This window comes from Callospermophilus lateralis, chromosome 20 (genome assembly GCF_048772815.1).
Source record: "Callospermophilus lateralis isolate mCalLat2 chromosome 20, mCalLat2.hap1, whole genome shotgun sequence".
Taxonomy (NCBI): domain Eukaryota; kingdom Metazoa; phylum Chordata; class Mammalia; order Rodentia; family Sciuridae; genus Callospermophilus; species Callospermophilus lateralis.
The window spans coordinates 17198686-17211433 of record NC_135324.1 but is presented as its reverse complement, the minus strand read 5'-3'; the positions used below and the strand labels follow the sequence as shown (position 1 = coordinate 17211433).

The window sequence follows — 12748 nt, the reverse complement described above, 5'->3', positions numbered from 1 at the left end:
TACACACAGGATCAAGTCAGTACCAATAAATCAGTTAAGTCCAATGCAACAGCAAACACAAAATAAATTATCACTCCACTCCTGGGTAAGAGTAATCTTTGAAACTGTACTACCAGCTTTTGTACCAGTTCTGAGGCTGAAAGGTTTGATGATTTGGAAGACAGAGGCAATTTTTCCATATATTTTATGGAGTATTTCTGTAAAAGACAAACACAACAAAACCAAGTACCTAAGGTGTAAAGCCATGGTTTGGATCCTCAGGAAGCACTGTTAGCCTGGCCTTCCTCTGTCCCAGTGCAGGTACCTCCTCCTCTTTCTGGGGGTTTTCCTTCCTAAAAAGCATCACCAGGTGACACCCTTACAAAGCTTCCAGCAGAAGTCATAACTAAGTTGTGTTTTCCCACAAAAAGTCTACAACAGTTCATAATTACCTAACGTGTTTTGCGTTGGCAAGGTATCTGAATTTAAGGGGGGAAAATTCCAAAGGTACAAAAGCAAAGAATCAGGGAGGCTAGAACAAGAAAAACCACACACAACACTGCTGCTGCCTCTCCTTGCACTCCAATATCCTGAGTACCAGCTTTTTTTAAAGCAAGTTATTTATTCCCACACCACAGCACTAGCAGAAGTCATCTCCTCGCTTCTTTTTCTTGTCTATAAAGGCTCCCAAAACAGTGAACTTTTCAGAGGTGCAGTAGTCAAATGATCAGGAATTAAATAAAGCATGATTTCAACTCAACATCATAAGAGCAAAGTTCTAAATCTGTGGCAATTGGCCAAAACAAAACTTTTCTAATTTTTCAAGTGAATGCAACGTAAACAGCAGTTGAAAACAAAAAATACAGCCCTACTAGCAAAGAAACATTCATTAATAAGAAGAGCATGGAGCAATGTTTTGGTAATTTTTATTTTAAAGACAACACTGCACTCACAGTCATAAGACCACAAAAGCAAAATGCTTCTTCACCAGTCTAGGAAGTGACTACCAGACACCTGCAAGTGCAACTTAAGAGAACAGTTAGGCAGTTCCCAACATTCAGCTTTGCTTCCCTTCCTCTCTTAAGGCAGCATCTTCTTTTTGTGTGTCTGTCAAAGCAGGAAGAGAAGCACTACTACAGCGATCACATAGGAAGGGATAGAATTCTCTTCCTACCCACCTGCCACCTCTCTTAACACTGAACCCCCCTCTTATTTTCCATCCAGCAGCACCGCGAAGCAACTCTCTAGGGGCCCCTGACTCCTCCATGCTCCAGGGTCAAAGACTTTCTATCAGAGAACAGGCATAAGGTAACCAGCTTAGGTGATGAAAGGTTCTAAACTACACCATGGTGATGACATCACAACTCTTTAAAATGACCAAAAAAATAATAATAATAATAATTGCAGCGTTAGCTATGGACGAATGCTATATGTAAATTACACCTTAACAAAAGTTTATGGGTTCGCTGTTGTTGTTTTATATTGGGGATTGAACTCAAGGGTGCTTTACCACTGAACCACATTCACAGTCCTTTTATCATGAGGCATCATCCAGCAAAGTTGCTGAGGTTAGCCTCCAACTTGGTCCCTTCTGCCTCAGCCTACAGAGTTACTGATGACAGGTATGCATCACCAAGCAGGACCTCAAAAAAGATTTTAAAACAAATAATGACCAAGGGCTAGAGAGTGGGATAGTGTGCTTGGGAAAGAATTGCATAAAAGAACCAGAGACCCAACATATAATTAATAATACATCTAAAACATGTATCTCCGTTGCCCCTGAGCCTTCCAAGGGGACTATTACAAATTCCTTATTCCTTAGGACCTTAGCATATTCCTTACGACCTCTTTTATCTCCCTTTCATTCTGCTCCCCCCCGCCCAAAAAAAAAGAAGTCCTCACTCTGAATCACCTTCATGATTATACCTGCAGAATTAAAAACATCTGATGCACATGGCAATAACAGTGTAAATTCTAGAGAAATCAATTCTAGTTGTCCAAAAGAAGGGGGGGAAGGGAACCATGTGATTGATTCCCCAAGCCAGACTGCTTCAATCCCATTTTTTATTGCCTCTCAGAGTCTTTACAACTTGAATTACAGTCATCTGGATACATGTCTTGCCATCCTTTACACACTGTCCCTCTCCTACCCAATGCCTTCAACAGTTATCTTCCACAGCCTAGGAAGAGTGGCAGTATTTTCCTAATCATATTTAGGAACATCAACTCTGTCCTCATAGGGCAAACAGAGTTCTGTTCCCTGCTGGGCTGCCACTAATTCAAAGCTGTTCTCCCGGACTGACTGGTAGATGACAGTGACAATAAAGAATGACCAAAAACTTCAAAATAACCATGGGCTAGGTAACTAGGCTGTTAAAATACAGCTAAAACAATTTCTATGTCAGTCAACAAATCATTCTAAAATCCCTGATTTTTGCCTATTACCCAGTTCCAAAACCCAACAACAGGGCTGGGTTGTAGCTCAGGGGTAGGGCACTTGTCTAGTTTGTGCAAGGTCCTGGCTTCAATCCCCCCAGACTGGAAAAGAAAGAAAAAGGAAAAAAAAAAAAAGTTTTGTACTGCCGTCAATACCAAGTCTGATTAATACCAGACAAGACAGAAAACGTCAAGTTAGTATCAAACCTGTGAGGTAGCAAAAAAAAGACCCAAGAAAAAACAGCGCAGTAGCAAGTATCACAGAGAAATTAACCAAGCTAATGCACAGAAGGACAAGACGAAACCTGTCAAAAACTCACTGTCCACATGACGCCCATCCGTAATTGAGGAAAGCCAAGGTGTTAACTGAATTCTGATTAATGCCTTCTTCAAAGATCTAAAACACTAAAATAGCGATAATAACCAAAGTCAAAGAAATCTCAGTCAAATAAGAGTATCACAACTTGGTGAGAGTTCAAGTTCTCAAACATGTGAAATGTCTGTTCAAATACTACTCAATGACAGACATCAAAAAACCTGCCTGAGGATCCATAAAGGTACTACACAAGCAACTTTTCCTGAACTTACTCTGAAATATTTCACAGTATTTGTTAAAAACTGAATTTCACTGTCATTATCTGTGGCCCTAAAAAAAACTTTATTCTTTAAAGTCAAAACCTTCCACGTGCTTCCAAAAACTTGATGAGTCAGGTTTTTAAAAAACTTTTCTGTAGAAACTGAAATGCATTTCATTATGAGATAATTATTCCCAGCAATAAATCAGATGTAAACTTTTGAGTTTGGCTTAAGTTTCTATTCACCAGTGAGATTCTCAAGTTCTTAGGAGTTTCCTAGTCATTTACTTGAACACCATCTACAGTAACACTCAAAGCAAAACCACAATAAAGAGGTTTGGCCTCTGAGGGATTCTACATGTAAAAAACATTACTCATAAATAATACACAATCACTATTGCTTTAAGTAACAAATATGTTTCTAAAGTTTCATGCCATCTGATGGAATCCCCTATTTTAGATAGCAAAACAAAATCCATGAAACCACGAATAAAGGTTTTGTTTTTTAATTTTAAGTAAGCCTATGATGAATTTTAAGTAAATCTATGATGATACAAAAAGGTGACATGAATTTACTTTTAGGAAAACTACTTATGGGGAAATATCTTCCTCAAGTTCTATACTATTTTTATTAAGTGGTTTCATTACTTAAGAGTTGGTGGAAATCACAGAATAGTTCTACGGGTAATTGGACCAAATAACCCCACTTACATGTTTTTAAGTTGTCCAGTATCCTATTTATTAATCCCAGGTATAAACACAGCAAGGAACCCTCAACAGGACACATTCAAACAACTACATCCAGTTGGAGCACTACTACACAGACACATTGGAACACCACCAATCAAAAACAGATAGCTAGTGCAATGAGACTCCTGGCCACCGACTTTAAGTTCTAAAGCATACACCAAGAACTCAATGTCTTCCTTTGACACACACCCCAACGCCTGTCCATTAAATGATACCAAGAACAGTCTCACTTCAAACACGACTGAAATTCCAGATAAAAGTTTAAGGATGACCGGAAGACCACAAAATCAGTCTTGACATTTCCTCCCAGGGGATCTAGAGTAGTTCAACTCCGTTAGGTACCTTACAGTCTACCACCTTCATTTACATGAAAAGGAATTCTTTCAACCAACATTATTTTCATCACAATGAAGCTTACAACACAAACTTCAAAATAGTCATTCCATTCACTTCACATTTTGCAAAACCCCATCACCACTCTGCATAAGCTAATCATGCAGGGGAAAGAGGAAAAAAAAAAAAACCTGACAACTCAGCCTTCCAAAATATGCACTTTCTTTATCATACCCCCAACGTCTATTTCCAAGTGCAAGAAAATAACAGACATTTGCAGCTCCAACAAGAAAAGCATAACCAGCCTTTCTGTACTACCACCATTAAATTTCCCAAAGAAGAGGAAAATAACTCAGGACAGGCAAATTAAAACCATTCTGCACATGGCAAAAATTAAAAAAAAAAAAAATAAGAAAATTTTAAAAAAAGGTCTCATGTCCTACAATCCATAGCAAGAGCACTGCCTTCCTCTCTTTCCGAGCCAACACCAATAAGCCAAAAGGATACAAGTGTCAAACCCGGCGTCTGTATGAAATAAGACGAAAACCTGGGAAAATTCCTTCCCATAAATCATCCCGGGAACACGAGGCACTGCACCCAACGCAGAAGACACACGACCCCAAAACCGTCGCCCACCCCCAGGGCGCAGGAAAAGCCGCGATCAACAAGTTGGAGCCGGGGCAGAAAAGTACAGCTCGCCGCCCTCCCCCTCCACCCCCCCCAAAAAAATTTTTTTTAAAGCCCAGTGCCCGACAAAGGGGGCCGGGCGCCGCGTACCTGGTGGAGGTGCCTTTCCGCACGTCGCAGATGCTGCATTTGAAGGCTTCGGCGCTGTTCCTGAAGGTGCACACGCTGCAGTCCCAGAAGCCCTCGTCCGCGGCGGGCTTGGCTTGCCTCTTCGGCCTGCGCGAGCGGGGACAGGGCACAGCAAAACACAGGCGCGCGTGAGCGGCGCGGTGCCGCAGGAATCCGGCGCGGCAAACTTCGCGGCGCCCCCCGCCCACCCCGCGCGGCCGCCGGCCCGGCTGGGGGCCTCGCGCACCCGCGGCCGACCGGAGGCCGCGGCGGGCGGGCGGTGCGTCCGGGGGGCGCGGGGCGGCGCGGCGGGGCGCGGGCCGCCGTCGCCGCCCGCCCGCCCGCCCGCGCCGCCTCCTCCCCACCTGGGCAAATCTCCTTTGTCTGGGAGGAGCGGCGGCGGCGGAGGGCGGCTGAGGAGGAGCCGCCATGGCTGTGGCGCGCACGGCCCCGGCCCGCGCGGAGCGCCGCCGCCGCCCGCCGCCGCCCGCCGGTCTCCATCTTAGCCGCGCCTCCCCGCGCGCGCCGCTCGGGCCTAGTCGCCGCCGGCCCCCGCCGCCCCGGCCTCCCTTCCGCCCGCGGCGCCGAGCAGGTACCTGGTCGGGCTCTTCTTGTCGCCCATGGTCATGGACGGGCTGCGCCCAGCCCCCCCGCCGCCGCCGCCGCCGCCGCCGCCGCCCGCAGGAGAAACGCCGCCCGGGAGTCGTCGCGGACCGGCCCCCCTCCCTCCCCCGCGCCCGCCCGCCCGCCCGCCCTCAGCCGCCGGGGCTCGAGCTCGGCCGCCGCCGCCGCCGCCGCCGCCAGTCTCCGGACGAGACTAGTCCCCGCCAGCGCCGCCTCCGCCGAGTGACTGACGAGGGGCGGGGCCGGCGCCGCGCGTCACGCGCCGGGCGGCCAATGGGAGCGCGGCGGCCGGCGCCGCGGGGGCGGGGGCGGGGCGCGGGGGAGGCGGGGCGTGGCGGACGTGGGCCGGCCGGCGGCGTGCGTGCCCGGGAGCGTGTGCGCGCGGGGGGCGCGCGTGCCTGCCGGGGGCCTTAGCGGCCCGGCGCGGCGGAGCGTGCGAGCCCGGCGGGGCGCACGTGGCCGCGCCCGGGGGCGGGCAACCGGCGGCGGGGCTCTGGCACGGCCGCCCCGCGGGGCAGCCGCCCAGACCCCGACCCCGCGAGCGGCGCCCGAGAAGTAGTTGTGCGCAGTTTGCGCGCGCCGCGGGGGCTGGCAACAGCCGCGCCGCTCGCAGCGCCTCGAGGCTTGCAGCTCCCCAGCGGCCGGCAGGGCCTCCTCTGGCCCGCGTGCCCGGACGCACTTGTGCTCCTCTGCCACGCGGAGCTCCGGAGCCGCCGCCTCCAAAGTCCCGGCCTCGGGTGGAGACGGCAGCCGGGTCGCGGGAGGGAACTCTGCAGAGAGGGTGTGGTGCAACTCATGCCCCAGGCCAGACCCCGTGCCGCGGGCCGTCGGCTCCCCCTCCGACTCCCCCGGAGCCTAAATAGGGCGTTTCCCCCGAGAAGTTGCCGTTCAGATCCTGGCGACCACATGCCTGCCTTCCAACCTTGTGCCGCAGCTCCTCGCCTCCAAAATGAGGCTCGTAACCCTCCTCCTACGGAGGTTTCGGAAATTCAGAGACACAATGGGTGGGAAGCGCGCAGATCCGCGCCTGGGCCCTGCCGGTGCACCTCGGGGGTGGGAACGGGCGCGCCCCTCGCTTTGCCCGGCTCCGGATCGCGCCGGCCTGGCCGACGTGACTCGGGAAGGGACGTCTGCCCAGGGGCGCTGGGGAGAGGCTAGGGACAGACCCCAGAGGCAGAGGCCGCGCAGGCTGGGCCCAAGCCCCAGGAGGGGGAGGCACAGGACCACAGGATGTGCCGGAGGTGGCGGCTGGGTGCGGTGCGGGGGGCAGATAAGACGGGCCTAGGCCCCGTGGACACACAAAGTAGGTCGTTATCAAGACTGGCCCGCGGAGGGTACGCCGCGAGAGGCCGAGAACCCGGGAAGCAGGAAGTCCTAGGATCAGCCCAGGGATCAGAAGGGAGAGAATAAAAGAGGGAGGCAGTGTGACCACGATAAGCGTGATCAGCACGCGATGTCCTCTGCAGGCAGGCACACCCAGGAGGGCCAGGAGGAGCAGCCTGTTTAACAAGGGTCAGCAACCTCCGGGCCGCCTGCTCAGCTGCCTCCTCAGGAGGAGAGGAGGAAGAGGGAGGCTGGATCCCTTGGGGCAGAGGGGCCATAGAAGCCAAGGAACAGAGCCATGGCCCAGTGTCTGCTGCCCTGGCCTCTGGCGTCTGCCTGGCATGCTCCCAGGACTCTGCCCCTGGTGGGAAGGTACTGGGCATGAGGAAATGCCCCTGGAGGACGAGGAGGCACTTCAGTGGTAGAGGCTGCCTGGGAGGCATGAGGGCCTGGGTTCCATCCCCTGAGCCTCAAAAAAGAAGAAAGAAATCACTGGAGGAGTGGCCTCAGGGAGAAAACCGGTAGCTGGGAGTCAATCCTTCGTGGAAAGGAGAATGACTTTGTTATTATTATTTGTACAGTAAAATACACAAGCCGGATGCGGCAGGGCAGGCCGGGGATCCCAGCAAGTTGGGAGGCTGAGCCTGGAAGATGACAGGATCCAGGAGACTCAGCAACTCAGCAAGACCCTGCCTCAAAAATAAGAAGGACTGGGGTTGAGTGTCAGTACCAAAAAAAAAACAAAGTAAAATACACAAAGCATTCTGTGGCTTGGTGTGTATTGTGACACCTGTGAATTCACCATCCAGGGGAAGGTAGAAGCTGTTTTCATCCTCCCCCTGAGCTGCCCACTGTTCCAGCCTCGGCTCCAGAGTGCTGTACCCACAGCCACAGGGAACTGCCCTTGTATCTGGCTGGCACCTCAACGTGATATCCACCCTGGCTGTCGCCTGCATCCGCCATTCATTCTTCTTTGTTTGCTTAATTAAGTGTGTGGAGTCCCGTTTCAGTTACACCGTGATTTATCTGTCCATAGGACGTTGACTTTTTTCAGTCTCCCCTCCTTTGTCTCTGTTAACTTTCCAGAAAAGAAATTATCTTTTAAAATATAGATACTAAGGGAAAGAGAGGTTCCAGAATACAGAGCTAGTCACCAGGAACTTATCAGGTCCACAGATCACCCTGCAGCCGGAACTGTAGAGGCTCTGATTGGGTTCAGAGGTTGGAGGTGAATGCTGATGGTCTCCTCCTAGTTTACCTACTTCTGAGTGTGTGTGCCACCGGGGATAGCAGAGGACACCTACGGCTGCACTGACGGGAATGTCAAGATGAGCCTGGTGGTACGCTCAGAGACCAACCAGATTCCCCAGGTTGTCCCAAGGTGTTGCCATGCACCAGTTGGGAGGGGGGGACAAGTAAGAGGTGACAGCTCCTGTGGGCTCCAATCTTGTCTCTCCCTGTCACCTTTCATTTGCTTTTGGTGGAGGGACCATTCTGGGGATTGAGCCCAGGTGCACTTAACCACACTGAGCCACATCCCAGCCCTTTTTTATTTTAGGACAGAGTCTCCCTAAGTTGCTCAGGGCCTCGCTCATTTTAGGCTGGCCTCAAACCTGCGACCCTCCTGCCTCAGCCTCCCAAGTTGCTACAGAGGCCAACCAGATGCCAGGTGAGGGGATGCAGAGGAAGGGAGGGTGGTGCTGTGTTCATTTCCTGGAAAAGCCAAGGCTGCCCAGGAGAAGACCAGGCCAGAGCTCTCGGCAGCTAAGGCTCACGGCTGTGGCTGAGGCTCGGGAGGAGGGGTGAGGCTGGAGAGGCAGCCCCGGCTAGGCCCTGTGGCAAGAGAGCCTGAGTTAGGTCAGAGAGCTGTCCCCTGAGTGCCTGGGAACCACTCAGGGCTCACTGAGAGGCACCTCCACCTGGGGCTGTCTGCAGAGCTGGGAGAGGCAGACCCCCGGGGAACATGGGAGGTAGGGGAGGGTCCTTTGAAATAGCTGGGGAGCTGGGCCAGGAGGGGCAGTGAGGATGGGCCTCCTTCCTTCCTTTGGCTCAGGAGGGAGCCCTGTGCATGCCAGAGAAAGGGTTTGCAGAGTGTCCAGCTCAGTGGCCTCCTGCCTTCAAATGAACATTGCCACCCCCAGGCAGGAGCCCTGCTCACCCACCAAGCCTGAGACTCTGTCCTTAGGACAGAGAAACTAGCCTTTCTTCAAGTATTTCAGGGGTCACCCTGCCGCACCCCTGCTTCTCCAGAGGGTCTGAGCCCTGCACCATGCACTAGGCTCTCACTAATTTGCAGCAAAAGGAGGAAAATCAGGAGTGAATAAAGGAATACTTTGACCCAGTAAATTACCAACAACTGCTTCTTGGGAAACAGTATTTTTCATTTTGAGGTCATCTCCTTCCAATTCACAACATCCTGTCTTTAATGGAGAGGTGGCATCAATCACCGCTGTGGTCTGAATGTGTCCCCCACGATCCATGTGCCTCTCTTAAAATGTCCTCAGTCAGCCAGATGGACAGTCGACAGCTGTGCCTTGGTCCTCTCCCCTCACCGACCTCATCCTTGATGTTTCCAGGGAACCAAGACGTCAATGACTTTGAGGAAACTTTCAGAGCTGGTGTGACTGAGGAGGAAACCGGATCTCAGGACGACCAGAGAGGTCACCCACGGAGGGCAGGAGCCGGGGAAGTCAGGCTTTGCACCCTAATTGGTGAGAATCAATGCGCTGCTTTGCGTGAACGCGGCTTCGGTAGTTTAAGAGAGAAAATTGCTTCTTGGAGCAACGAACCACTTGGGAGAGTCCATCTGGTTTTCCTAAGGACACACACGGGCTGCCGTGGGTGGACTCTGGAGAGGGATGCTGCAGATAGGAGGGATTCCTAGGGTAGGAGAGAGGCCAGCTTCCCTGACCAGCATGTCAGGGAACCACTTACCTGTGCACGTGCTCATCTGGAATGTGGAGTTTTATGGTTCTGCCTCTTCCACAGCAGGAAACACCAATTCCAATTGTCCTGGGCCCCGTCGCCCACCATTTGCAAAACTCAAACGACATCATAGACCTAGGTGTCCACCCTTAAAACTTCCAGAAGAAAATATTGAGAGAAAACCTTCATGGGCTTGGGTAGGCAAAGATTTCTTAGGTGCCAGGCACAGGGGCACACACCTGTGATCCCAGCAGCTCAGGAGGCTGAGGCAGGAGGATCGCAAGTTCAAAGCCAGCCTCAGGAACTTAGCAAGGCCCTAAGCAACTTAGCAAGACCCTGTGTTAAAATTAAAAAAAAATAAAATAAAATAAGATTAAAAAGGGCTGGGGATGTGGCTCAGTGGTTAAGCACCCCTGGGTTCAATACCCAGTGCCCGCCCCCCTCCCCCCAAAAAAAAAATTTTCTTAAGAATGACACCAAAAAAACTGATACATGGAAAAAAAAAAAGTTTAGGCTTCATCAGAACTGAGAACTTTTCTTTGAAAGACAGTGTTAAGAAAATGAAGAGACAAGTCAAAGACTCGGGGGGACGGAAGGGGGGGGGTGTCAGAATATTTACAGAACACGTACCTGGTGAAGCACTCGTGTCCAAAACGTCAGAAGAAGAACTTGAACTGGACAGGAAGAAGGCCAGCAGCCTCAGGCAACGCAGGCCAAAGGTTGTGAACGGACATTTCCCCCAAAGACAGACGTGTGGCTGGTGACCACATGAAACCAGGCCCGGCGCCCCTGTTCGGTAGGGAGCACACGCGTGCACCCACGGCGAGGTGGTGTCTCTGCGTGTTGGAATGGCTGAAACCAAAAAGCCTGTCCGTGCCAAGTGCTGGGGAGGCAGTGGGGCAACCCTCCCACATTGCCAGGGGGAGTGCAATATGGTACATTTCCTCCAGAAAAGCACTTTGGCAGTTTCTTATCAAGTTAAACATACACTTACCACATGAGCCAGCAAGCCCACTCCTAGGGATCTACCCAGAGAGGCGGAGGCATATGTTCACGCGGAACCCCGCGGCAGACACTGGCCGTGGCTTTCCTCGCGGGCACCCAAACTTGGAAACAACCCAGATGCCCTCCGGCTGGCGAACGACAGCACATCGTGGTACATCCACGCCATGGAGTACTACTGAGCGATTAAAAGGAACCGACTGCTGGCCTGGCCCCAGGCGACAGGCACAGATCCCAAATGCACTCTCTGAAATGAAGGAAGCCAGGCTCAGAATACAGCGACCCATGGGACTGATGACACCGATGTACATTTCTGGTACAGGAGAAGCGATGGAGATGGAGAAGGGGTCGGGGGGTGCAGGGCTTGGTGTGGGAGGAGGATTTGGGGAGTCGCAGAAACGGAAAACATCTCAATTTGAAACTTGTGTGTGTGTGGTACCAGGGATTGAACCCAGGCATAGATAACCACTGAACCACATCCTCGGCCCTTTTTCAATATTTTATTTAGAGAAAGGGTCTCACTGAGTTGCTGAGGCTGGCTTTGAACTCACGATCTTTTTTGGGGTCGTGGGTACCGGGGTTTGAACTCAGGGACACTCGACCACGGAGCCCCATCCCCAGCCCTGTTTTGTATTTTATTTAGAGTCAGGGTCTCACTGAGTTGCTTAGGGCCTCGCTGTTGCCGAGGCTGGCTTTGAATTCGAGATCCTCCTGCCTCAGCCTCCCGAGCCGCTGGGATGACAGGCGTGTGCACCAGACTTGATTGTGGAATTCCTTAGGAAAGGAAATGTATCGGTCAAAACTGAACCTCGTGCGCCAAAAAGGCTAAGTTTTAGTGAACGTAAGTTAGACCTCAGTAAATCTAACTTCCAGTCATTCTGGGTGGAGAAGTTCTCCAAACCCGTACTTCCCGTCTCACTTTCCCTCTTAAAGTGGTCGCCCTGAGAACTGGCACTTTGTGGTCTTGCTGTGGGCCTGGCCCTGGGCGACCTGCGCTGTCCCAAGGGCCATCCTGGCCAAGGTCCTGGGAGGTGCCCTGGACCCCTCCCTCCCTCCCTCCCGCCCTGCTAAGTCCATCTGCACTTGACCTTGAGGGTACGTCCTGAACCTGGCCTCTTCCCCTGACCTCCACTGTGGCCACTCCATTCCGAGCGAGGCTCACCTAGCAGCCCCCTGAGTGGCCTCCCCAGGTCCCCTCCTGCTCCCTGCACCTGTTAGATATGCCATGGTGACAGCCCCCAGAACTTTCTGATTGATTTCTGTCGGAAAAGACACGCTGCAGGTCGCTGCAGCTCTACCCCGAATCTCCTCACCCTGGGCCCCAGAGCGCTGCAGCCTGAAGGTGTCCCCTGCTGTCTCCGCGCCATGGCTGTGCTGGGAGGTGGGACCCAGAGGGGCGTTGAGGTCACAAGTGGACTAACGCCCGCCCGGGGAAGGGTTGCCCAGGGGGTGCTGGTCCCTCTCGCCTTCCGCCTTCCGCCCCGTGAGGATGCAGAACTCAAGGCTCGGCCTCCAGAGCACAGAGCAGCCGTCCCCGGAGGCCAGCACCTTGACCCCAGAGTCCCAGCCTCCAGAACCGTGAGAAACAACGTCCTGTTCTCGGAGAGGTGCTTTACAGCGGCCCGCAGACAGACCAAGAGGGAAGCCAACGGAGCCACGTCCGCCTGGAACCCAGGGCGTCACTGAGAAGGGGCTCTGGAGGGCCCCCCGAGGGCAGTGAGAAGCTCGGCCTGGAATGACTTGATGGGCACAGGGATCACAGTCCCAAGGTCACGGTCAACGGCAAGTTCAATCCACTTGTGCCTCCAAGGTGCAGAGCCAGAAATATCCGGCCATTAGCTTGGGATGACCATGGCGCTTCAAAGTCTCTTTTGCAAACAATGGCCAGAGGGATCCTTAAAAAACGTCTATCACCAGAAGGCGCACGGTGGCGCCCGCCTGTCATCCCAGCAGCTCGGGAAGCTGAGGCAGGAGGATCGCGAGTTCAAAGCCAGCCTCAGCAACGA

General features: G+C 52.6%; 1 protein-coding gene across 1 annotated transcript in view; it reads right to left on the bottom strand.

The window, feature by feature from the left end:
- Rybp (RING1 and YY1 binding protein) overlaps positions 1–5514 on the bottom strand; it is a 71405-nt gene extending 65891 nt beyond the window's left edge. The window contains exons 1-2 of the mRNA XM_077106185.1: positions 5465–5514; positions 4851–4976 (exon numbers count right to left, since the gene is read on the bottom strand). Of these exons, the coding sequence (XP_076962300.1) occupies positions 4851–4976; positions 5465–5496 (158 nt within the window). The 5' untranslated portion in view covers positions 5497–5514. The remainder of the gene's footprint in view (positions 1–4850; positions 4977–5464) is intronic.
- Positions 5515–12748: the final 7234 nt, after the last annotated feature.